The sequence below is a fragment of the Gobius niger genome (genome assembly GCF_951799975.1).
Source record: "Gobius niger genome assembly, chromosome: 6".
Taxonomy (NCBI): Eukaryota; Metazoa; Chordata; class Actinopteri; order Gobiiformes; family Gobiidae; genus Gobius; species Gobius niger.
In genome coordinates, this window is record NC_136857.1 from 40,456,575 (window position 1) to 40,482,097 (window position 25,523).

Consider the following 25,523-nt stretch of genomic DNA (forward strand, 5'->3'; position numbering starts at 1 on the left):
TCCAAAGGTTTTTCCAAAGGTTCTTCCAAAAGTTCTTCCAAAAGTTCTTCCAAAAGTTCTTCCAAAAGTTCTTCCAAAGGTTTTTCCAAAAGTTCTTCCAAAAGTTCTTCCAAAGGTTTTTCCAAAAGTTCTTCCAAAAGTTCTTCCAAAGGTTTTTCCAAAGGTTTTTCCAAAAGTTCTTCCAAAAGTTCTTCCAAAGGTTTTTCCAAAGGTTTTTCCAAAAGTTCTTCCAAAAGTTCTTCCAAAGGTTTTTCCAAAGGTTCTTCCAAAAGTTCTTCCAAAAGTTCTTCCAAAGGTTTTTCCAAAAGTTCTTCCAAAAGTTCTTCCAAAAGTTCTTCCAAAGGTTTTTCCAAAAGTTCTTCCAAAAGTTCTTCCAAAGGTTTTTCCAAAGGTTCTTCCAAAAGTTCTTCCAAAGGTTTTTCCAAAGGTTCTTCCAAAAGTTCTTCCAAAGGTTTTTCCAAAAGTTCTTCCAAAAGTTCTTCCAAAGGTTTTTCCAAAAGTTCTTCCAAAAGTTCTTCCAAAGGTTTTTCCAAAAGTTCTTCCAAAAGTTCTTCCAAAAGTTCTTCCAAAAGTTCTTCCAAAGGTTCTTCCAAAGGTTTTTCCAAAAGTTCTTCCAAAAGTTCTTCCAAAGGTTCTTCCAAAGGTTTTTCCAAAGGTTCTTCCAAAAGTTCTTCCAAAAGTTCTTCCAAAGGTTTTTCCAAATGTTTTTCCAAAAGTTCTTCCAAAAGTTCTTCCAAAGGTTTTTCCAAAGGTTTTTCCAAAAGTTCTTCCAAAAGTTCTTCCAAAGGTTCTTCCAAAGGTTCTTCCAAAGGTTCTTCCATATCTCCGCCCGTGGCTTTGATCTTTACACTTTACCCATTTGCTCAGTAGCTTCACGATGTCGTCACAGAGATGGTTCTTCTCAAACATGTTAAACTCTCTCAGAAGACGACCTCATGAAGCTCATGGAGAAAAGGCCGAGAATTAAGGGCGGCCATTTTGAATAATTTAGCTTTTTTGCGTTTGTGAGCACTTTTAAAGAGCTGTAACTCGGCCATGGAAACATATTTAGAGCTAAACTTTGCTCTGTGTCATCTCCACTGAACACAGCTCCAGGATCAATCCTCATGAATGTGCTCAATTGTGAACTTTTGGATTTATAGGCTGCGAAAAATGGCAAAATTTGAATTTCGGATTTTTCCCCCCACAATGTCAGGGGCTCTACATAAGAAGTGAGTGACGGTCTTCATATTGTAGACCAGGGGGAGGCAAGCTTTCTTGGCGGAGGCCGACTTTTTTTAACGTAAACAGACCGAGGGCCGAAGCTGCTGATTATTAGCCCAAAGTAAAGCACAACACTGGAAACATGACCATCTTAAAGGAGATAAATGACTTAAAATTGCTTGCATTAAAGATCTTATATGTTGAATTCGAGTCTTATTTGAAGTAATCCTAGATAAGAATGTTTGCGGCAATCAAAGTAATCTGAATTAAGAGAATAACTACTACTAAAGGTTTTATCTTGTCTACGACCGGACCAAATCTACTAAAACCTTAGATTTAATCTGTTCATTCATGTACATTTATGTCATTTCTTCCTTAAAACGAGAGTGCACTTCCTTCTAATGTCAGTGTTGTACATAATATATGACCTCATCGGGTGCATAGACAGTATTTCTACCTTTGTTTCTCCCATTTAACTCTAATAATGTTAAAAGTACTCTCTGATTTGTGTAATAATGTTTCTCATAATCATCTTGAGGGCCAGAGGTTCTGTCCTGAGGGCCGGATTTGGCCCCCGGGCCTGACGTTGCCGACCCCTGTTGTAGACTGTAGTTTATGAGGATGTGAGCTCACTGCAGTAGAAGCAGGAGGTCCATCTGATCAAGGGAGGTAATAAGTTTAAAATCTCAGAAATGGCCTCTAGTCTCTGGAGGAGAAACGTCATGAGCCGATGTCTCTGTGAAGATCCTGATGTTCATGACGCTTTGTAAACCCGAGTCTCCCAAATACCACTCTAATGATACAAACATGTTCTCCCAAAACTGTTCCATAAAACAAAGCTAAACAAAAGCTGAGATCATGATCAAAACGACCTACTGTCACTTTATCTATAATAATAACAAGAATTTAAATAAATGTTTCTGGGAAAAGTTAACGAGCGATTCACTTTTGGACCCCGACCCCCAGTTGAGAACCACTGCTTTAAAACAAACTGGTGTTAGATGTTTGTATGTTCTCCACAGAGTGAGGTGAAGGAGCAGCTCGTACTTGTGGCAGACGGCCAGCAGGGAGCGCCGTTCCCTCTCCCGCCGTCTGTCGCCCAGGGAGAAGGAGAAGAGCGCGTCCCGGTACAGAGGGCTGCACTTGGAGAGCATGCTCTTCCACAGAGGAGCCATGGCCTGATCAGTCCAAACGTCCAAATGTCCCAAAGAAGAAGACTTTATCTGTGAGAGTCACTGAGGGAACGAGCTCTTCCACAGAGGAGCCATGGCCTGCAGAGATGATCAGTCCCAACGTCTGTGAAGGTCAGTGAGGGAACGAGCTCTTCCACAGAGGAGCCATCGAGTACAGAGACGCGTCCAAATACTCCAACATGAGCCAGGATCACTTCTGTAAATAAAAATCTACAGAGCCACGAGCGACGGATGTTAGAGGAAAAACATCAAGACCTGAAATATCCAACAGGTCAAAGTGTAGATGTGTCAGATCCCAAAGAACGACTCAAAGCTCAGACTCAGTCAGAGTTACAATCAGAACGATCCAAACGTCGTCTTTAAAAAAGAACTTTGTCCAAAAAATCAACAACATTCAGCTTATTTCACAGACTTCCACCGGTCACAGCGCCCCCTGTGGTCAGTGAGCGCCCCCTGTGGTCAGTGAGCGCCCCCTGTGGTCAGTGAGCGCCCCCTGTGGTCAGAGGCCGTGCTGCAGCTGTAGTTTGAGGATTATCCGTGTTCCTGAGCGCCCCCTGTGGTCAGGGAGCGCCCCCTGTGGTCAGAGGCTGTGCTGCAGCTGTAGTTTGAGGATTATCCGTGTTCCTGAGCGCCCCCTGTGGTCAGGGAGCGCCCCCTGTGGTCAGAGGCTGTGCTGCAGCTGTAGTTTGAGGATTATCCGTGTTCCTGAGCGCCCCCTGTGGTCAGAGGCCGTGCTGCAGCTGTAGTTTGAGGATTATCCGTGTTCCTGAGCGCCCCCTGTGGTCAGGGAGCGCCCCCTGTGGTCAGTGAGCGCCCCCTGTGGTCAGAGGCCGTGCTGCAGCTGTAGTTTGAGGATTATCCGTGTTCCTGAGCGCCCCCTGTGGTCAGTGAGCGCCCCCTGTGGTCAGAGGCCGTGCTGCAGCTGTAGTTTGGGGATTATCCGTGTTTCCCGAGCGCTGAACACGTGGCTCTGACACGTTAAGCACAAACCGGCCTCAATAATTCAGCCGGACGCACAGAAAAGAGCGTTTCCTCCTGAAATATTCACGCCTGAGCCGAGAGGAAAGACCCGGAGGACAGAGAGACGTCCAGGTCCAGGGAGGGGCCGGTCTCTCTGAGGGCTACCCAGGGAAAGGCTCTGATTCTGGGCTGAAGCTTCCACCTCTGAGCCCCCTGAGCTCTGGGTCTTTCAGTCCAGAGAAATGAGGATATTTCAACAACTTCCAGAGAAGGGCCTGGTTTGGGGAGCTCTACCCCAGGGAGGAGCTCTGTTTCTGGGCTTCAGCGGCTGCAGTCGCTCCTTGACGCTGGAGGAGTTTGTTTCCACCACTTTCCAGAGCAAAGCTAAAGGCTCTGCAGGTTCTAAAGTTCTGTTTTCTGTAAAAGTGAAAGAGCCTAAAGTCGTGAAACTGGTCGTCTTCTCGGTGAAGTTAGGAGAGAGTCTGGACAGAGTTTAGGGGCTTCTTCCTCCACGTGTGGGCGTCCAGAGCGAGGGGCGAGTGGCTCAGGACTGTCCCAGGGCAGAGTGAGGGGCGAGTGGCTCAGGACTGTCCCAGGGCAGAGTGAGGGGCGAGTGGCTCAGGACTGTCCCAGGACGGAGCTGACCAGGATCAAAGTTCTCCTGTAAATCCCCGGTTCCTCCTGCGGCTCCTCCTGCGCCTCCTCCTGCGCCTCCTCCTGCGCCTCCTCCTGCGGCTCCTCCTGCGGCTCCTCCTGCGGCTCCTCACGCTCCGCCGGCTCTGAAGAACACTCTCTCTGCTCTTACAGAAACATAAAGGATTCTCCCTGAAAGAGAAGCTAAACTTAGCAGAACAACGTCACGAGGGAAAGAGCAAAACATTTTTACAGAAAAAAACCTGATAATCTGCTCCACAGTGAGGGAGGTTTGACTCCGGTCCAGCAAAATAATAAAAACCTTCTTTAATCCACAGATAAAACAGGACTTTGTAAAAACGGGAGCAAAAGGAGAGGTCCGTGAGACAGTTTAAAGAGAATAAAGTGGATAAAAAGAGGATTTAGAGAGAAATGAAGAGGAGCTGATGTGATAAAAGTCACAGCTGCAGCAGCGACGCTTCACTGACTCTGACCCACATTACGGGATTACAGCGGCCAATCAGAGCGCAGCAGCAGCCACACGCAGACCAATCAGAGCGCAGCACTGACCCACATTACAGGATTACAGCGGCCAATCAGAGCGCAGCAGCAGCCACACGCAGACCAATCAGAGCGCAGCACTGACCCACATTACAGGATTACAGCGGCCAATCAGAGCGCAGCAGCAGCCACACGCAGACCAATCAGAGCGCAGCAGCAGCCACACGCAGACCAATCAGAGCGCAGCAGCAGCCACACGCAGACCAATCAGAGCGCAGCAGCAGCCACACGCAGACCAATCAGAGCGCAGCAGCAGCCACACGCAGACCAATCAGAGCGCAGCACTGACCCACATTACAGGATTACAGCGGCCAATCAGAGGAGAGGGGCGGTGGCAGAGTGGTCGAAAGGGGCGGGACTTTAACCTCTTCACCCCCAACTAACCGTTTCTCCAGTTTGACTTTACCCAAATCTAAAACTTCTTGAACAAAGCGACAGCAATGAGAGGAAAATGAGGATGAAACATAAAAGTGACAAAAAGAGACGACAACACAGTGAGGAAAAGATCCAGGTTTCGTAGGTCTTAGCTTTCAAATGAGGCGTTGCACTGTAAGATCCATCCGTTTTCTTCCACTTGTCCGTTTCCGGGTCGTGGGGGGTTTGGAGCTGCACCAGCCCCTGTGGCGCCCCCTGCAGGTGGTGGGTCCACAGGAGGACCTGGTGGTCTCTCATGAGGAGCTCCTGACCCGTCACCTACAGGACCTGTTTGTCCTGGGAGACCCTACAGGGGCCGAAGCCCCGACACCAGAGCTCCAGGATCATTCAGGTCAAACCCCCCCACGTTCAGGTGACGGCTCCAGGAGGGGCACTGTCAGATCTCAGATCAAAAGCTTTTAGATTTGGGTAAACCCGAACTGGAGGAAATGCTCTGAGTTAAAGTGAGGGTTAAGGGTCACTGGTTTTGGGCCATTAGGTTGAGAGCCATTATGGGCGGTGGCACAGTGGTTAGTGCTCGTGCTTCAGCTAGAAGGTCCGGGTTCGATTCCCTCCTGGACGGGGCCTTTCTGTGTGGAGTTTGCATGTTCTCCTCGTGTCTGCGTAGGTTTCCTCCGGGTACTCTGGCGGATGGAAATCGTGGCTTGTTCATTAACTTGCTCTGTCCCTAACAAATAAACCAATAAACTATCCAGGATGAAACATCCAAGACTTTTTATATATACAACAAAAAAAGGCCACAATAAATTGCAGGTGAAACGTTCCACACTTACACTACAGAAGATGATGCAAGAACCTTCATTTAATAAATCGCAGCTTCGCTAAAGTCTTTATCTGACTGAGATTTGAAACACGAGTGATTTAAGTTTGTGAAAGAACTCAGAGTCTGATGTTCCTCTATACCAAACCAAACCAACTTTATTTCTAAAGCACTTTAAGAACTGTACAGTGGCCAAAATGCCGCACACAGGAACAGATACAGATATTTACAGCAAAAAATATGAGGAAAAAGTACAACAGCAGCAGCAACATCATCAATCTGTGTTAAAAACAGGTTTAAAAACAGGGACTGGGCCGGTCTGATCTAATGGAGCTGGTTCCACAGCTGCGGGTCAGCAACAGAGAAGGCCCGAGCTCCCCGAAGTTTGCGCTTGGTTTTTGGGACAACTGACAACTGATCCGCTGACCTGAGAGCACGAGAGGGGGCGTGACCTGAGAGCACGAGAGGGGGCGTGACCTGAGAGCACGAGAGGGGGCGTGACCTGAGAGCACGAGAGGGGGCGTGACCTGAGAGCACGAGAGGGGGCGTGACCTGAGAGCACGAGAGGGGGCGTGACCTGAGAGCACGAGAGGGGGCGTGACCTGAGAGCACGAGAGGGGGCGTGACCTGAGAGCACGAGAGGGGGCGTGACCTGAGAGCACGAGAGGGGGCGTGACCTGAGAGCACGAGAGGGGGCGTGACCTGAGAGCACGAGAGGGGCTGAGGCTGAATCAGGTCAGACAGATAGGAGGGGGTGGGGCCATTCACACTTTTAAAAGTAAAGAGAAGAATTTTGAATCAACTCTAAATCTGACTGGGAGCCGATGGAGCGAAGCTAAAACCGCTGAGATCTGCTCATGCTTCCGTGTCCCTGTTAAAGCCGAGCTGCAGCGTTCTGAGCGAGAGCGCCCTCTGGCTCACACCAGCGTAAAGGCCGTTACAGTAATCCAGCCTGGGCGTCACAAAGGCAGGTATTACAGTCTCAAAATGCTGCCTTGATAAAATGGACTTCAATTTTGACAGTTTTCTTAAGTGGAAAAAACTGGACTTGGAAACAACCGGCTTGACAAAATCAGACAAAAAGCCAAGGTCAGGAGGGGGGCAATTAGGGCCACTAGGGTCAAAAACCATGACTTCAGTTTTGTCCTGATTTAGGCATAAAAAGTGAAGGGCCATCCATGCTTTGATATCGCTGATGCAATCGAGAAGGGGCCTAGCAGCATGTGGATCACCCTTCTTTAAAGGCAGATAGATCTGACTGTCATAACAGTGAAAAGTGGGAGCATGTACAAGGAAAACAATAAAGGGCCAAGTATTGATCCTTGTGGTACCCCACATGACAAAGGGGCCTGAGATGAAACGCATCTGTCAGTCAAATATGACTGGAACCACTGCAAGGCTGAGCCACGAATTCCCACCCAGTGTTCAAGCCGTGAGAGGAGAATCGCGTGGTCACTGCATCAAACGCAGCCGTCAGATCTAACAGCACCAGGACAACTGAGAGCCAGCATCAGCTAAGACAAAAATATCATTAAAACACGAAGAAGTGCCGACTCAGTGCTGTGAAGATTTTTAAAACCAGACTGAAAAGTTTCAAAAATGCTGCGTTCATCTAAAAATGACTTCAGCTGAACAAAAACCACTTTCTCCAGTATTTTCGAGAGAAAGGGAAGTTTAGAAATGGGCCTGTAACTAGACAGCGCAGATGAGTCGAGGCCAGGTTTTTTAAGCAAAGGGTGAACTACAGCATGTTTAAAAGAAGCAGGAACAACACCAGTGGATAAACTGCAGTTTAAAATGGATAAAACTGCAGGTGCGAGTGTCTCAAAAACCTCCTTAAAAAGGCGAGGGGGAAGCGGATCATCAGGAGAACCAGACGCTTTCATCTTGGCAACCATGGCCTTCGTTTGCAAGAGAGTCACAGGCTCAAACTGCTCAAAAACAGCAGAGCAGGGGGCATGCACAGAGGGGTCATGGGAGGGGCCTGGAACTCTCTACCTTATTGACAAAGAAGGAAAGAACATTTTCACAAATATCAGGTGAGGACTCAAGATCTGCAGGCTCAGGTACATTCAATGCAGAATCAATCGTCTTAAACAGCACCCGAGGGTTATGACTATTATTATCGATCTGGATAGTTTCACAGCTTTCTGATAGTGACGCCGACTCTCTTGCAGAGTTTGGAAAGACACCTCCAGTTTGTCATTTTTCCACTTTCGCTCGGCCGCCTGCACTCTCGCCTGGCAGCGCGAGTAGATTCATTTAACCAAGGCTCGTGATTACGTCGCACAGTCTTGCTCTTCACTGGCGCTACTGTCTCCAGTACCCTTTGGCAAACCGAATTAAAGCCGGAGGACAGCGTCTCCACCTCAGTGCATGCAGACTGGTCAAAACAGCCTTCAAAACCGGCAGTGAACCGAGCGGCAGTGGAGGGGTTCATCACCCGGCAAAGGCGCAGCACGATTTGGCTGTTACGCACGGCATGTTAAGGTTAAAAATGATCAGAAAACACGGCATCAAGGATTTTAAGGTTCTCAACAGACAAACCGTGAGCTAGCACTAGATCAAGCGTGTGCCCGCGCTCCTGTGTAGGACCAGAAACACACAAGATTAAAAGAGTCAATAAGGTTCGAGAAGTCTCTGGCAAGCGGCTTTTCCGGACAACAAACATTGTCATGTTTCGGCATGATGTTAGCTAGGAACTCGGCAAAGTCAGTAATAAATTCCTTGTTGTATTTAGGAGGTCTATGTACAACAGCAAACAAAACAGAGACGGGACGACATATTTCAAAGGTAGACAGTTCGAAACTACGAGGAGGTGGGAGGAGTTTTACCTCATGGCCAACAGCTCCGTCTTATCGTCTGGGTCTTCAGGAAGGTCCTCTGAAAACACATCAGGATTTACAGTCATACAGATAGAAGGAGAAGTATTAGTATTAGTATCTGCAGTAGTGCTCTGCAGTGGTATCTTAGGACCACCATGGAGTGAATGAATCATGTGTCCAGAAAACCAATGCATTGTTATTATTACTCACTCAGGCGGATCTTCTGGCTCAGTGGAAGTTGTTGTTGTATAAGTATAAGTATAAGTATATAAGTATAAGTGTGTGTAGTAGTTGTACTCACTCAGGCTGATCTTCTGGCTGAGCCGCAGCAGCAGGTCGTGGCCCTCCCTCAGCTCCTCCCTCAGCCTCTGCCCGAGACCGTAGTCCGGCTCTCCGGACACCAGCAGGGCCTCCAGACCTTTCAGCTGCTCCGTCTGGACCTGGACCAGGATCTGAACCAGACCCCGGGACTCTCTGAGGACCTGCCTCAGACGGGACAGCTCCCGGGCCTGCAGGTGCACCAGGGACAGGACCCTGAGGAGACACAAGAGGAGACAGAGAGTTATCTGAGGGACAGCCCTGCAGGAGCACCAGGGACAGGACCCTGAGGAGACACAAGAGGAGACAGAGAGTTATCTGAGGGACAGCCCTGCAGGAGCACCAGGGACAGGAGCCTGAGGAGACACAAGAGGAGACAGAGAGTTATCTGAAGGACAGCCCTGGACCTGCAGGAGCACCAGGGACAGGACCCTGAGGAGATACAAGAGGAGACAGAGAGTTATCTGAAGGACAGCCCTGAGCCTGCAGGAGCACCAGGGACAGGACCCTGAGGACAAGAGGAGACAGAGAGTTATCTGAAGGACAGCCCTGCAGGAGCACCAGGGACAGGACCCTGAGGAGATACAAGAGGAGACAGAGAGTTATCTGAAGGACAGCCCTGCAGGAGCACCAGGGACAGGACCCTGAGGACAAGAGGAGACAGAGAGTTATCTGAAGGACAGCCCTGCAGGAGCACCAGGGACAGGACCCTGAGGAGACACAAGAGGAGACAGAGAGTTATCTGAGGGACAGCCCTGCAGGAGCACCAGGGACAGGACCCTGAGGATAAGAGGAGACAGAGAGTTATCTGAAGGACAGTCCTGCAGGAGCACCAGGGACAGGACCCTGAGGAGACACAAGAGGAGACAGAGAGTTATCTGAAGGACAGCCCTGCAGGAGCACCAGGGACAGGACCCTGAGGAGACACAAGAGGAGACAGAGAGTTATCTGAAGGACAGCCCTGAGCCTGCAGGAGCACCAGGGACAGGACCCTGAGGACAAGAGGAGACAGAGAGTTATCTGAAGGACAGCCCTGCAGGTGCACCAGGGACAGGACCCTGAGGAGATACAAGAGGAGACAGAGAGTTATCTGAGGGACAGCCCTGCAGGAGCACCAGGGACAGGACCCTGAGGATAAGAGGAGACAGAGAGTTATCTGAAGGACAGTCCTGCAGGAGCACCAGGGACAGGAGCCTGAGGACAAGAGGAGACAGATCTGAAGGACAGCTCTAGGGCTTTGGAGATGAACCTGCAGATGTTCCACATGATTGTTCTGTTTCTGGCTCTGGACGACACATATGAAGTACACTGTAAGTACTGCTCACCCGCTGGAGCTGCCGTCCCGACTCTCGGCCTTGGACTCGGTCTTGAGCTGGTTTTCCAGGGACTCCACGCGGCTGAGCAGGTCGGCGAGGTCGTCTGGCTCCGCCCGGGCCCCGCCCTCAGGCCTGGCCCCGCCCTCAGGCCTGGCCCCGTCCTCAGGCCTGGCCCCGCCCTCAGGCCTGGCCCCGCCCTCGCTCTGCAGCCTGTGGACCTGCGTCTGGGAGAGGTTCAGCTCCGTCTTCAGGTGGTGCACCAGCTTCTGCAGCTCCTGGACCTGCCTGTGGGGGGCGCTGTCCTCCGGGTGCAGCTCCTGGACCTGCCTGTGGGGGGCGCTGTCCTCCGGGTGCAGCTCCTGGACCTGCCTGTGGGGGGCGCTGTCCTTGGGCTGGGGAGTCCACCAGTGAGAGCTGTGATCCAGGGACAGACACAGCTCCAGGTCGTCAAACTCTGAACAAACCAACACAACAAAGATCATTACTGAATATGTCATATGTAGTATGAATATGTAGCATGTAGTATGTAGTATGTATGTATGTGGTATGTAGCATGTCATATGTATGTATGAATATGTAGTATGAATATGTAGTATGTAGTATGTAGTATGTAGTATGTCATATGTAGTATGAATATGTAGTATGTAGTATGTCATATGTAGTATGAATATGTAGTATGTAGTATGTAGTATGTAGTATGTCATATGTAGTATGAATATGTAGTATGTAGTATGAGTATGTAGTATGTAGTATGTAGTATGTAGTATGAGTATGTAGTATGTGGTATGTAGTATGTAGTATGTAGTATGTAGTATGTAGTATGTAGTATGTAGTATGTAGTATGAGTATGTAGTATGTGGTATGTAGTATGTAGTATGTAGTATGTAGTATGTAGTATGTAGTATGAGTATGTCATATGTAGTATGAATATGTAGTATGTAGTATGTAGTATGTAGTATGTAGTATGTAGTATGTAGTATGTAGTATGAGTATGTAGTATGTGGTATGTAGTATGTAGTATGTAGTATGTAGTATGTAGTATGTCATATGTAGTATGAATATGTAGTATGTAGTATGTGGTATGTAGTATGTAGTATGAGCATGTAGTATGTAGTATGTATGTATGTGGTATGTAGTATGTAGTATGTAGTATGTAGTATGTATGTATGTAGTATGTAGTATGTAGTATGTAGTATGTAGTATGTATGTATGTAGTATGTATGTATGTATGTATGTAGTATGTAGTATGTAGTATGTAGTATGTAGTATGTAGTATGTAGTATGTATGTATGTAGTATGTAGTATGTAGTATGTAGTATGTAGTATGTAGTATGTAGTATGTAGTATGTATGTATGTAGTATGTATGTATGTAGTATGTAGTATGTAGTATGTAGTATGTAGTATGTAGTATGTAGTATGAGCATGTAGTATGTAGTATGTAGTATGTAGTATGTAGTATGTATGTATGTAGTATGTAGTATGTAGTATGTAGTATGAGCATGTAGTATGTAGTATGTATGTATGTAGTATGTATGTATGTAGTATGTATGTATGTAGTATGTAGTATGTAGTATGTAGTATGTAGTATGTATGTATGTGGTATGTAGTATGTAGTATGTAGTATGTAGTATGTATGTATGTGGTATGTAGTATGTAGTATGTAGTATGTAGTATGTATGTATGTAGTATGTAGTATGAGTATGTAGTATGTAGTATGTAGTATGTAGTATGTAGTATGTATGTATGTATGTATGTAGTATGTAGTATGAGTATGTAGTATGTAGTATGTAGTATGTATGTATGTAGTATGTAGTATGAGTATGTAGTATGTAGTATGTAGTATGTATGTATGTAGTATGTAGTATGTAGTATGTAGTATGTAGTATGTAGTATGTAGTATGTATGTATGTAGTATGTAGTATGAGTATGTAGTATGTAGTATGTAGTATGTAGTATGTATGTATGTAGTATGTAGTATGAGTATGTAGTATGTAGTATGTAGTATGTATGTATGTAGTATGTAGTATGTAGTATGTAGTATGTAGTATGTAGTATGTAGTATGTATGTATGTAGTATGTAGTATGAGTATGTAGTATGTAGTATGTAGTATGTAGTATGTAGTATGTAGTATGTAGTATGTAGTATGTATGTATGTAGTATGTAGTATGAGTATGTAGTATGTAGTATGTAGTATGTAGTATGTAGTATGTATGTATAGTAAAGTGAGGGGACCTGGGGAGCTGGTGTCTCTCTCCGCCTCCGTCTCGCTCCTCTCACACGTCTCGTAGCCCAGGTCCACGGCGCCCCCTCCTGGACACAGAGAGAACAGAGAGCTCAGTGAACAGCGCCGCCTCCTGGTGGCAGGAGGTAAAGGCAGAGTCTCACGGTGAAGAGGAGAGTCCTCCACATGGGCGTGGTCAAAGGCCAGCTGTGAATCCCAGCCCTCCCATTGGCCAGGCTCCGCTTCCGCCCCCTGCTCCTGCCGCTGTGACGTCACTTCCTGTGGCTGTGACGTCACTTCCTGTGGCTGTGAGAGCTGCTGCTTTAGGTCCTGGTTCTGGGTCTTCAGCTCCGACAGAGCTTTCCTACAAACACAGAGCAAGAAGATCTGACCTGATCTGACCTGATCTGTGAGAGAGTGAGCTGTAGATCTGACCTGATCTGAGAGAGAGTGAGCTGTAGATCTGACCTGATCTGTGAGAGTGAGCTGTAGATCTGACCTGATCTGACCTGATCTGTGAGAGTGAGCTGTAGATCTGACCTGATCTGACCTGATCTGACCTGATCTGAGAGAGTGAGCTGTAGATCTGACCTGATCTGAGAGAGAGTGAGCTGTAGATCTGACCTGATCTGAGAGAGTGAGCTGTAGATCTGACCTGATCTGAGAGAGAGTGAGCTGTAGATCTGACCTGATCTGAGAGAGTGAGCTGTAGATCTGACCTGATCTGAGAGAGAGTGAGCTGTAGATCTGACCTGATCTGAGAGAGTGAGCTGTAGATCTGACCTGATCTGTGAGAGTGAGCTGTAGATCTGACCTGATCTGTGAGAGTGAGCTGTAGATCTGACCTGATCTGTGAGAGAGTGAGCTGTAGATCTGACCTGATCTGAGAGAGAGTGAGCTGTAGATCTGACCTGATCTGAGAGAGTGAGCTGTAGATCTGACCTGATCTGACCTGATCTGAGAGAGAGTGAGCTGTAGATCTGACCTGATCTGACCTGATCTGAGAGAGTGAGCTGTAGATCTGACCTGATCTGAGAGAGAGTGAGCTGTAGATCTGACCTGATCTGAGAGAGTGAGCTGTAGATCTGACCTGATCTGTGAGAGTGAGCTGTAGATCTGACCTGATCTGAGAGAGTGAGCTGTAGATCTGACCTGATCTGACCTGATCTGACAGAGTGAGCTGTAGATCTGACCTGATCTGAGAGAGAGTGAGCTGTAGATCTGACCTGATCTGTGAGAGTGAGCTGTAGATCTGACCTGATCTGAGAGAGAGTGAGCTGTAGATCTGACCTGATCTGAGAGAGAGTGAGCTGTAGATCTGACCTGATCTGTGAGAGAGTGAGCTGTAGATCTGACCTGATCTGTGAGAGTGAGCTGTAGATCTGACCTGATCTGAGAGAGAGTGAGCTGTAGATCTGACCTGATCTGAGAGAGTGAGCTGTAGATCTGACCTGATCTGACCTGATCTGAGAGAGTGAGCTGTAGATCTGACCTGATCTGACCTGATCTGAGAGAGTGAGCTGTAGATCTGACCTGATCTGAGAGAGAGTGAGCTGTAGATCTGACCTGATCTGAGAGAGAGTGAGCTGTAGATCTGACCTGATCTGAGAGAGAGTGAGCTGTAGATCTGACCTGATCTGAGAGAGAGTGAGCTGTAGATCTGACCTGATCTGAGAGAGAGTGAGCTGTAGATCTGACCTGATCTGAGAGAGAGTGAGCTGTAGATCTGACCTGATCTGTGAGAGAGTGAGCTGTAGATCTGACCTGATCTGTGAAAGTGAGCTGTAGATCTGACCTGATCTGAGAGAGTGAGCTGTAGATCTGACCTGATCTGACCTGATCTGTGAGAGAGTGAGCTGTAGATCTGACCTGATCTGAGAGAGAGTGAGCTGTAGATCTGACCTGATCTGAGAGAGAGTGAGCTGTAGATCTGACCTGATCTGTGAGAGTGAGCTGTAGATCTGACCTGATCTGACCTGATCTGTGAGAGAGTGAGCTGTAGATCTGACCTGATCTGAGAGAGAGTGAGCTGTAGATCTGACCTGATCTGAGAGAGAGTGAGCTGTAGATCTGACCTGATCTGAGAGAGTGAGCTGTAGATCTGACCTGATCTGAGAGAGAGTGAGCTGTAGATCTGACCTGATCTGAGAGAGTGAGCTGTAGATCTGACCTGATCTGAGAGAGAGTGAGCTGTAGATCTGACCTGATCTGTGAGAGAGTGAGCTGTAGATCTGACCTGATCTGAGAGAGAGTGAGCTGTAGATCTGACCTGATCTGACAGAGTGAGCTGTAGATCTGACCTGATCTGTGAGAGAGTGAGCTGTAGATCTGACCTGATCTGACAGAGTGAGCTGTAGATCTGACCTGATCTGAGAGAGAGTGAGCTGTAGATCTGACCTGATCTGACAGAGTGAGCTGTAGATCTGACCTGATCTGAGAGAGAGTGAGCTGTAGATCTGACCTGATCTGTGAGAGAGTGAGCTGTAGATCTGACCTGATCTGAGAGAGAGTGAGCTGTAGATCTGACCTGATCTGACAGAGTGAGCTGTAGATCTGACCTGATCTGAGAGAGAGTGAGCTGTAGATCTGACCTGATCTGAGAGAGAGTGAGCTGTAGATCTGACCTGATCTGAGAGAGTGAGCTGTAGATCTGACCTGATCTGTGAGAGTGAGCTGTAGATCTGACCTGATCTGTGAGAGAGTGAGCTGTAGATCTGACCTGATCTGAGAGAGAGTGAGCTGTAGATCTGACCTGATCTGACCTGATCTGTGAGAGAGTGAGCTGTAGATCTGACCTGATCTGAGAGAGAGTGAGCTGTAGATCTGACCTGATCTGACCTGATCTGTGAGAGAGTGAGCTGTAGATCTGACCTGATCTGTGAGAGAGTGAGCTGTAGATCTGACCTGATCTGAGAGAGTGAGCTGTAGATCTGACCTGATCTGTGAGAGTGAGCTGTAGATCTGACCTGATCTGTGAGAGAGTGAGCTGTAGATCTGACCTGATCTGTGAGAGTGAGCTGTAGATCTGACCTGATCTGAGAGAGTGAGCTGTAGATCTGACCTGATCTGACCTGATCTGACAGAGTGAGCTGTAGATCTGACCTGATCTGTGTGAGAGTGAGCTGTAGATCTGACCTGATCTGTGTGAGAGTGAGCTGTAGATCTGACCTGATCTGTGTGAGAGTGAGCTGTAGATCTGACCTGATCTGAGAGAGTGAGCTGTAGATCTGACCTGATCTGTGAGAGTGAGCTGTAGATCTGACCTGATCTGTGAGAGAGTGAGCTGTAGATCTGACCTGATCTGAGAGAGAGTGAGCTGTAGATCTGACCTGATCTGACCTGATCTGTGAGAGAGTGAGCTGTAGATCTGACCTGATCTGTGAGAGAGTGAGCTGTAGATCTGACCTGATCTGAGAGAGTGAGCTGTAGATCTGACCTGATCTGAGAGAGTGAGCTGTAGATCTGACCTGATCTGTGAGAGTGAGCTGTAGATCTGACCTGATCTGTGAGAGAGTGAGCTGTAGATCTGACCTGATCTGAGAGAGAGTGAGCTGTAGATCTGACCTGATCTGAGAGAGTGAGCTGTAGATCTGACCTGATCTGTGAGAGTGAGCTGTAGATCTGACCTGATCTGAGAGAGAGTGAGCTGTAGATCTGACCTGATCTGTGAGAGTGAGCTGTAGATCTGACCTGATCTGTGAGAGAGTGAGCTGTAGATCTGACCTGATCTGTGAGAGTGAGCTGTAGATCTGACCTGATCTGAGAGAGTGAGCTGTAGATCTGACCTGATCTGAGAGAGTGAGCTGTAGATCTGACCTGATCTGTGAGAGAGTGAGCTGTAGATCTGACCTGATCTGTGAGAGAGTGAGCAGTAGATCTGACCTGATCTGAGAGAGTGAGCTGTAGATCTGACCTGATCTGTGAGAGTGAGCTGTAGATCTGACCTGATCTGTGAGAGAGTGAGCTGTAGATCTGACCTGATCTGAGAGAGAGTGAGCTGTAGATCTGACCTGATCTGAGAGAGTGAGCTGTAGATCTGACCTGATCTGAGAGAGTGAGCTGTAGATCTGACCTGATCTGTGAGAGAGTGAGCTGTAGATCTGACCTGATCTGAGAGAGTGAGCTGTAGATCTGACCTGATCTGAGAGAGAGTGAGCTGTAGATCTGACCTGATCTGTGGGAGAGTGAGCTGTAGATCTGACCTGATCTGACCTGATCTGAGAGAGAGTGAGCTGTAGATCTGACCTGATCTGACCTGATCTGAGAGAGAGTGAGCTGTAGATCTGACCTGATCTGAGAGAGTGAGCTGTAGATCTGACCTGATCTGAGAGAGAGTGAGCTGTAGATCTGACCTGATCTGTGGGAGAGTGAGCTGTAGATCTGACCTGATCTGACCTGATCTGAGAGAGAGTGAGCTGTAGATCTGACCTGATCTGACCTGATCTGTGAGAGAGTGAGCTGTAGATCTGACCTGATCTGTGAGAGTGAGCTGTAGATCTGACCTGATCTGACCTGATCTGAGAGAGTGAGCTGTAGATCTGACCTGATCTGTGAGAGAGTGAGCTGTAGATCTGACCTGATCTGAGAGAGAGTGAGCTGTAGATCTGACCTGATCTGTGAGAGAGTGAGCTGTAGATCTGACCTGATCTGTGAGAGTGAGCTGTAGATCTGACCTGATCTGAGAGAGTGAGCTGTAGATCTGACCTGATCTGTGAGAGAGTGAGCTGTAGATCTGACCTGATCTGAGAAAGAGTGAGCTGTAGATCTGACCTGATCTGAGAGAGTGAGCTGTAGATCTGACCTGATCTGAGAGAGTGAGCTGTAGATCTGACCTGATCTGAGAGAGTGAGCTGTAGATCTGACCTGATCTGTGAGAGAGTGAGCTGTAGATCTGACCTGATCTGTGAGAGAGTGAGCTGTAGATCTGACCTGATCTGTGAGAGAGTGAGCTGTAGATCTGACCTGATCTGTGAGAGAGTGAGCTGTAGATCTGACCTGATCTGAGAGAGTGAGCTGTAGATCTGACCTGATCTGAGAGAGTGAGCTGTAGATCTGACCTGATCTGAGAGAGTGAGCTGTAGATCTGACCTGATCTGAGAGAGTGAGCTGTAGATCTGACCTGATCTGTGAGAGAGTGAGCTGTAGATCTGACCTGATCTGAGAGAGTGAGCTGTAGATCTGACCTGATCTGTGAGAGAGTGAGCTGTAGATCTGACCTGATCTGTGAGAGAGTGAGCTGTAGATCTGACCTGATCTGAGAGAGTGAGCTGTAGATCTGACCTGATCTGTGAGAGTGAGCTGTAGATCTGACCTGATCTGAGAGAGAGTGAGCTGTAGATCTGACCTGATCTGTGAGAGAGTGAGCTGTAGATCTGACCTGATCTGAGAGAGTGAGCTGTAGATCTGACCTGATCTGTGTGAGTGAGCTGTAGATCTGACCTGATCTGTGAGAGAGTGAGCTGTAGATCTGACCTGATCTGACCTGATCTGTGAGAGAGTGAGCTGTAGATCTGACCTGATCTGAGAGAGAGTGAGCTGTAGATCTGACCTGATCTGAGAGAGTGAGCTGTAGATCTGACCTGATCTGTGAGAGAGTGAGCTGTAGATCTGACCTGATCTGTGAGAGTGAGCTGTAGATCTGACCTGATCTGTGTGAGTGAGCTGTAGATCTGACCTGATCTGTGAGAGAGTGAGCTGTAGATCTGACCTGATCTGTGAGAGTGAGCTGTAGATCTGACCTGATCTGTGAGAGAGTGAGCTGTAGATCTGACCTGATCTGTGAGAGAGTGAGCTGTAGATCTGACCTGATCTGACCTGATCTGTGAGAGAGTGAGCTGTAGATCTGACCTGATCTGAGAGAGAGTGAGCTGTAGATCTGACCTGATCTGAGAGAGTGAGCTGTAGATCTGACCTGATCTGTGAGAGAGTGAGCTGTAGATCTGACCTGATCTGTGAGAGTGAGCTGTAGATCTGACCTGATCTGTGTGAGTGAGCTGTAGATCTGACCTGATCTGTGAGAGAGTGAGCTGTAGATCTGACCTGATCTGTGAGAGTGAGCTGTAGATCTGACCTGATCTGTGAGAGAGTGAGCTGTAGATCTGACCTGATCTGTGAGAGAGTGAGCTGTAGATCTGACCTGATCTGTGTGAGTGAGCTGTAGATCTGACCTGATCTGACCTGATCTGAGAGAGAGTGAGCTGTAGATCTGACCTGATCTGTGAGAGAGTGAGCTGTAGATCTGACCTGATCTGACCTGATCTGTGAGAGAGTGAGCTGTAGATCTGACCTGATCTGAGAGAGAGTGAGCTGTAGATCTGACCTGATCTGAGAGAGTGAGCTGTAGATCTGACCTGATCTGTGAGAGAGTGAGCTGTAGATCTGACCTGATCTGTGAGAGAGTGAGCTGTAGATCTGACCTGATCTGTGAGAGTGAGCTGTAGATCTGACCTGATCTGTGAGAGAGTGAGCTGTAGATCTGACCTGATCTGAGAGAGTGAGCTGTAGATCTGACCTGATCTGAGAGAGAGTGAGCTGTAGATCTGACCTGATCTGAGAGAGTGAGCTGTAGATCTGACCTGATCTGACCTGATCTGAGAGAGAGTGAGCTGTAGATCTGACCTGATCTGTGAGAGTGAGCTGTAGATCTGACCTGATCTGAGAGAGTGAGCTGTAGATCTGACCTGATCTGAGAGAGAGTGAGCTGTAGATCTGACCTGATCTGAGAGAGAGTGAGCTGTAGATCTGACCTGATCTGAGAGAGAGTGAGCTGTAGATCTGACCTGATCTGAGAGAGTGAGCTGTAGATCTGACCTGATCTGAGAGAGTGAGCTGTAGATCTGACCTGATCTGAGAGAGTGAGCTGTAGATCTGACCTGATCTGAGAGAGTGAGCTGTAGATCTGACCTGATCTGAGAGAGTGAGCTGTAGATCTGACCTGATCTGAGAGAGTGAGCTGTAGATCTGACCTGATCTGAGAGAGTGAGCTGTAGATCTGACCTGATCTGAGAGAGTGAGCTGTAGATCTGACCTGATCTGAGAGAGTGAGCTGTAGATCTGACCTGATCTGAGAGAGTGAGCTGAAGCCCGTCCTGTGGAGCTGCGTCTTCAGTTCGAGAAGCTCTCGGTCCACAGCGTTCTTCTGCTGCAGCATCATCTGCAGCTCCGACACACCACACGCTGGAGAGGAGGAGAACTGCAGCACAACATACATGACATCAGACACGCCTCACCTGTGACCTCACCTCTGACCTCACCTGTGTGTCATGTGACCTTCTCACCTGTCTGAGAGCAGCTTCTTTGAGTGAGCACAGAGCTCGGTTCTGCTCCTCCAGGACTCGGCGCAAATCCACCGCCTGGAAACACAAGCATCAGCTTTACTTTTACATTTTTACCTTTTACCTCCTGGTCTTAGAGATCAGAGTCTCCTCTCTTACCTCCTGGTCTTAGAGATCAGAGTCTCCTCTTACCTCCTGGTCTTAGAGATCAGAGTCTCCTCTTACCTCCTGGTCTTAGAGATCAGAGTCTCCTCTTACCTCCTGGTCTTAGAGATCAGAGTCTCCTCTTACCTCCTGGTCTTAGAGATCAGAGTCTCCTCTTACCTCCTGGTCTTAGAGATCAGAGTCTCCTCTTCCCTCCTGGTCTTAGAGATCAGAGTCTCCTCTTCCCTCCTGGTCTTAGAGATCAGAGTCTCCTCTTACCTCCTGGTCTTAGAGATCAGAGTCTCCTCTTACCTCCTGGTCTTAGAGATCAGAGTCTCCTCTTCCCTCCTGGTCTTAGAGATCAGAGTCTCCTCTTCCCTCCTGGTCTTAGAGATCAGAGTCTCCTCTTCCCTCCTGGTCTTAGAGATCAGAGTCTCCTCTTCCCTCCTGGTCTTAGAGATCAGAGTCTCCTCTTACCTCCTGGTCTTAGAGATCAGAGTCTCCTCTTACCTCCTGGTCTTTAGAGATCAGAGTCTCCTCTTCCCTCCTGGTCTTAGAGATCAGAGTCTCCTCTTACCTCCTGGTCTTAGAGATCAGAGTCTCCTCTTACCTCCTGGTCTTTAGAGATCAGAGTCTCCTGCAGATGTTGGAGGTTCCCCTCCTGGTTCTGAGCTTCTTCTCGAACTTCCCTCAGCTCCAGCTCCATCTCGCCCAGACGCTTCTGCAGCAGCTGCAACAGAGAGGACCTCGATCAGACCACAGGAGGTCCAGACCTCAGACCTCGATCAGACCACAGGGACCACAGGAGGTCCGGACCTCAGACCTCCATCAGACCACAGGGACCACAGGAGGTCCGGACCTCAGACCTCCATCAGACCACAGGGACCACACGACCTCAGCCTTGTCACAATAAAGCTGCTTCTGTGGCTGGATTTTTATTTTGTAAGTTTAGTTTCCTTGATGTTTCTGTTCTGTTTGTACCTTGTTGCGGTCCTCACTGATCCAGGTGTATCAGTAGTATTTGCAGCAGTATTTGCAGTAGTATTTGCAGTATTTGTACCTTGTTGCGGTCCTCACTGATCCAGGTGTATCAGTAGTATTAGCAGTAGTATTTGCAGTAGTATTTGCAGTAGTATTTGCAGTAGTATTTGCAGTATTTGTACCTTGTTGCGGTCCTCACTGATCCAGGTGTATCAGTAGTATTAGCAGTAGTATTTGCAGTAGTATTTGCAGTATTTGTACCTTGTTGCGGTCCTCACTGATCCAGGTGTATCAGTAGTATTAGCAGTAGTATTTGCAGTAGTATTTGCAGTATTTGTACCTTGTTGCGGTCCTCACTGATCCGGATCTTCATCTGTAACGTGTGGACCTGGTTCTGAGCTCGATGCAGCTCCGTCAGACAGCGCTCAGTGGTTTCCTCACACACACCGTCGCCCTGCTACACAAACACACACATGTTACACACACACACAAACACACACATGTTACACACACACACCAACACACACATGTTACACAAACACACACACACGACAACACCGTCCACCTGCTACACAAACACATACATGTTACACACACACACACATGTTACACACACACCGACAACGCCATCGAGCTGCTACACAAACACACACACACACATGTTACACTCACACACAAACTTCTCATGAAGGTGTGCCAATGTTTGACAAAAATGAAACTTAAGATATGACATGTAAACTTACACACATTACACACACTTACATTAACTTCATACTCACTGTAAAAGTAAGAGTTTTTTCTAGTGTTCTTGTAATTTATTTTTTTATGATGTTTTAATGAAACTTTGCTCAACTTTTTTCATTACCGTAACACTTTTTCTTTTGTTAATAGAAAAGTATAAGTACATACAAAGTACACGTATGATATATGAAGTACTGTAGTATTTAGAGTATGCCGTACTCTGTAGTACTTATACAGTACCTGTTGTGGGCGGGGGCTCTTCCTGGGGGCGGAGCTTAGCTCCTGGACCTTCTGCTCCAAAGAAAGTTTCTCCGTCGTCAGATCAGAAATAATCCTGAGTCACAAAAATACAATTATTATATATATTTAGTTATTATTATTATTATTATTATTATTATTATTATTATTAGGCCCGAGCAACGGACACGCAGTGTCCCGCGAGGGACTAATTAAAACCGTTAACGGGGGACGAAAACGCAAGAGTTCACGTAGCAAACGTGAACCGTTTCGCAAGTAACAGGGGTCCAAACGTAGTGCTCCGCAAGCTCTAATTTTGGGTGGGGTTCGCGAGAGAAAATAATAAAAGATGGCTCAGTGGCGCCCCCTCAAACAGGCAGTTTACATTGACCCAATGGAGGAGCGGTCGAAAAAAAAATCATGGTACAAAAGTGACATTGGCCAGGGACATAGACCACGTCAGGACATGTCAAAAATGATATTATGACCCCGCCCTAAATGCTACAGGAAGTCGGCCATCTTGGCCCGAACCTCAAACCTTCAAAATCGTACCTCTTGAACTTCTGGCCCCTGATCCCAGAGTTTTCGATGGAACGCCTCCAATTTTGGCCAACATGTCCCCAACCCCTGTGGCTTTCAAAATCATCATTTCAAATTTTGTTCCATTATTGGGCGTGGTCATGACCAGGCCACAACTGAGAGGCCATTTTCAGCAATTTTCAAAGCCTCATATCTTTCACAGACTCGGCCGGATTAGAACGGACCCAATCCGGCCAAGTCTGCACATTCCCCACCTGGACCTAATGCTGTGCACACGCAGCCGCTATCGCCAAAAATGCCTTTTAATGTCTTTAAAGTGGCTTGTAAGTGGCCCGCCCATCCTCCGTGAAAATCGCCAGAGGTCTTAGCCTGGCAGCATGCTGGCTTCTGTCAGAGGTTTCTCCTGAAATTCGACAGTTTTCCAAATTTCCCCCTTTCTTCACAAAAGCTACACTTTTGGACTTGTATATACTTATAATACCCCTCTGTCACAGACATCAGCTTTAATTTGGACGTTTTTGCCTCCAAATTCACGTTTTTCTCAACTGTACAATCACAGGAAGTTCAATTCGACTGTTTCCTGTCCGTCTCTCTGCGTGTTCCTCATACTATATGGGTCTTACCAAATAATTGCTTCAATATCGAGGGTGCTGCAGGGCTGAAACCCCCTCTCAACGATTCTTTGGGCAGCCAGGAATGTACCCCAATTACAAAATGATACAATATATTATTTTCTAAACTGTTAATCCGTTTCCTGCAAACACACAAGTGCGGAGTCTCTCATGACATTTATTTCACATCCACTGTTTTTTCTCAGCCTAAGTAGCTCCATTGGTAGAGAGCTGGGTTAGTGTACAGGAGGTTGCTGGATCAATCCTGACCTTGAGTCTTTTTCATTTTTTTTTCTTTTGGACTCAGCACTTTCTGGGAAGAACATGCATCGTCGCCGATGGTTCCAAACTCATTAAAAACAGGGAAATGACCCCTCCAGTGTGTTGCTGGGATCAAATTGCAGCCTTTTAATTTAGAAAACCCAAGCAGTCATCAGGCCCATGTTTGCATGGAATTACAGCTCAGTTATAGCATGGTTGTCTCAAGTGAAGGAGGTTGCCAGTCCAAACACAACCTTGACACTTTAATATTGCCTTCACCTTTTCCATTGCCCGCTGCACACATTGTCACAGCCTAAAACACATGATTGCGGGACGTTTCCTAGAAGTTCCTGTGCCTGTGTGGCATCATAGCTTGAGTGTTGGATTCCCAATCAGAAGTTGCTGGGTCAATTTTGACCTTTTTTTTTTTTAACCGCACCTACGGTCCCACTCTCATGAAAAACGCTTTCATATGCGTCACTAAAGAGCTAGAAATGGGGGGATCGTAGGAAAACAATTGAGGCAACACTAGGGAAAATGTCGAAAATAATCGAGGAAATGTATGGGGGGGGCATGACTTGAAGCTACCTCTCTCCTCCAGTGGGATGCTGGGAACTAACTTCTGCTTGATAACTTAGACAAAAGTAGCGCACATCAGGATCAAATTACCATGGAGCTACAGCTCAGTGATAGTGTGCTTGTCTCTGGTGTAGGAGGTTGCTGGTTCAAATATGGCTGTGACACTTTTCTAATGCTTTCTCTTTTCTTGCCGGCATTTTAATAGGATTATGATACAGTGAAGTCTGTCAGTGATTTTAACAGTTTATACAGTTTTAAGAGTTTCTGCAATTTCAACAGTTTTTACAGTTTCTGCAACAAAATAGGGATTTTTGCAATTACAACACAATTATGCCACTACATAGGGATTTTCACAATAGCACTATAATGCTACTTAAAGGGACTTTCGCATATAATAAACTGTAATGCAACTTAAAGGGACTTTCGCATAAAATGCACTGTAATGCAAGTTAAAGGGACTTTCGCATATAATGCACTGTAATGCAATTTAATAGGGATTTTCGCATATAAAGCAGAATAATGCAACTTAATAGGGATTTTCGCGTCAAAATGAGCGAGTTCAATCATGGGGCTCGAAAGACCTAGTGTGATGAAGAGTGGTCGCAAGGGACGAGAGCGAGCGGGGAGTGCGCCAGGGGCGAGGGCCTTTATCGCCGCGCGCGGCTTTAATTATTATTATTATTATTATTATTATTATTATTATTATTATTATTATTATTATTATTTACTTCAGACACACAGACCAACATCTCATCAGGTTCATTTACTTCTTATTCAATATGAATCACTCAGACATTAGGGTTTATAAAGATTATAAAGATTATATTACGTACCTGTCCTTTTGGTGCAGAACCTGCTCCTGCAAACACCGCTGTTCACTCAGCTCCTGGAACACAGAGGTCAGGAGGGGGCGCTATTCTCATGTACAATCACACAGACCTCGATCTGAAGCTGGTTTTGGTTAAAGTGAGATCGCTCTGATATTCTGTTCCTTTAGCTCAGATTATTCTGTTCCTTTAGCTCAGATTATTTTGTTCCTTTAGCTCAGATTATTTTGTTCCTTTAGCTCAGATTATTTTGTTCCTTTAGTTCAGATTATTTTGTTCCTTTAGTTCAGATTATTTTGTTCCTTTAGCTCAGATTATTTTGTTCCTTTAGCTCAGATTATTTTGTTCCTTTAGTTCAGATTATTCTGTTCCTTTAGCTCTGATTATTCTGTTCCTTTAGCTCAGATTATTTTGTTCCTTTAGCTCAGATTATTTTGTTCCTTTAGCTCAGATTATTCTGTTCCTTTAGCTCTGATTATTTTGTTCCTTTAGCTCAGATTATTCTGTTCCTTTAGCTCTGATTATTTTGTTCCTTTAGCTCAGATTATTCTGTTCCTTTAGCTCAGATTATTCTGTTCCTTTAGCTCAGATTATTCTGTTCCTTTAGCTCAGATTATTTTGTTCCTTTAGCTCAGATTATTTTGTTCCTTTAGCTCAGATTATTTTGTTCCTTTAGTTCAGATTATTCTGTTCCTTTAGCTCAGATTATTCTGTTCCTTTAGCTCAGATTATTCTGTTCTTTTAGCTCAGATTATTCTGTTCCTTTAGCTCAGATTATTCTGTTCCTTTAGCTCAGATTATTCTGTTCCTTTAACTCAGATTATTCTGTTCCTTTAACTCAGATTATTCTGTTCTTTTAGCTCAGATTATTCTGTTCCTTTAGCTCAGATTATTCTGTTCC

General features: G+C 46.7%; 1 protein-coding gene across 1 annotated transcript in view; it reads right to left on the reverse strand.

Moving 5' to 3' along the window:
• The window catches only part of LOC306964900 (uncharacterized protein), a gene marked incomplete at its 3' end in the record, with an annotated part of 50,728 nt that overhangs the window by 10,414 nt on the left and 14,791 nt on the right, over nt 1-25,523 (reverse strand). The window contains exons 4-14 of the mRNA XM_079559067.1: nt 24,629-24,681; nt 21,808-21,901; nt 21,167-21,283; nt 20,456-20,575; nt 19,705-19,779; nt 19,486-19,619; nt 12,592-12,791; nt 12,439-12,516; nt 10,214-10,658; nt 8,872-9,104; nt 8,580-8,628 (exon numbers count right to left, since the gene is read on the reverse strand). Coding sequence (XP_079415193.1) covers nt 8,580-8,628; nt 8,872-9,104; nt 10,214-10,658; nt 12,439-12,516; nt 12,592-12,791; nt 19,486-19,619; nt 19,705-19,779; nt 20,456-20,575; nt 21,167-21,283; nt 21,808-21,901; nt 24,629-24,681 — 1,598 coding nt within the window. The remainder of the gene's footprint in view (nt 1-8,579; nt 8,629-8,871; nt 9,105-10,213; nt 10,659-12,438; nt 12,517-12,591; nt 12,792-19,485; nt 19,620-19,704; nt 19,780-20,455; nt 20,576-21,166; nt 21,284-21,807; nt 21,902-24,628; nt 24,682-25,523) is intronic.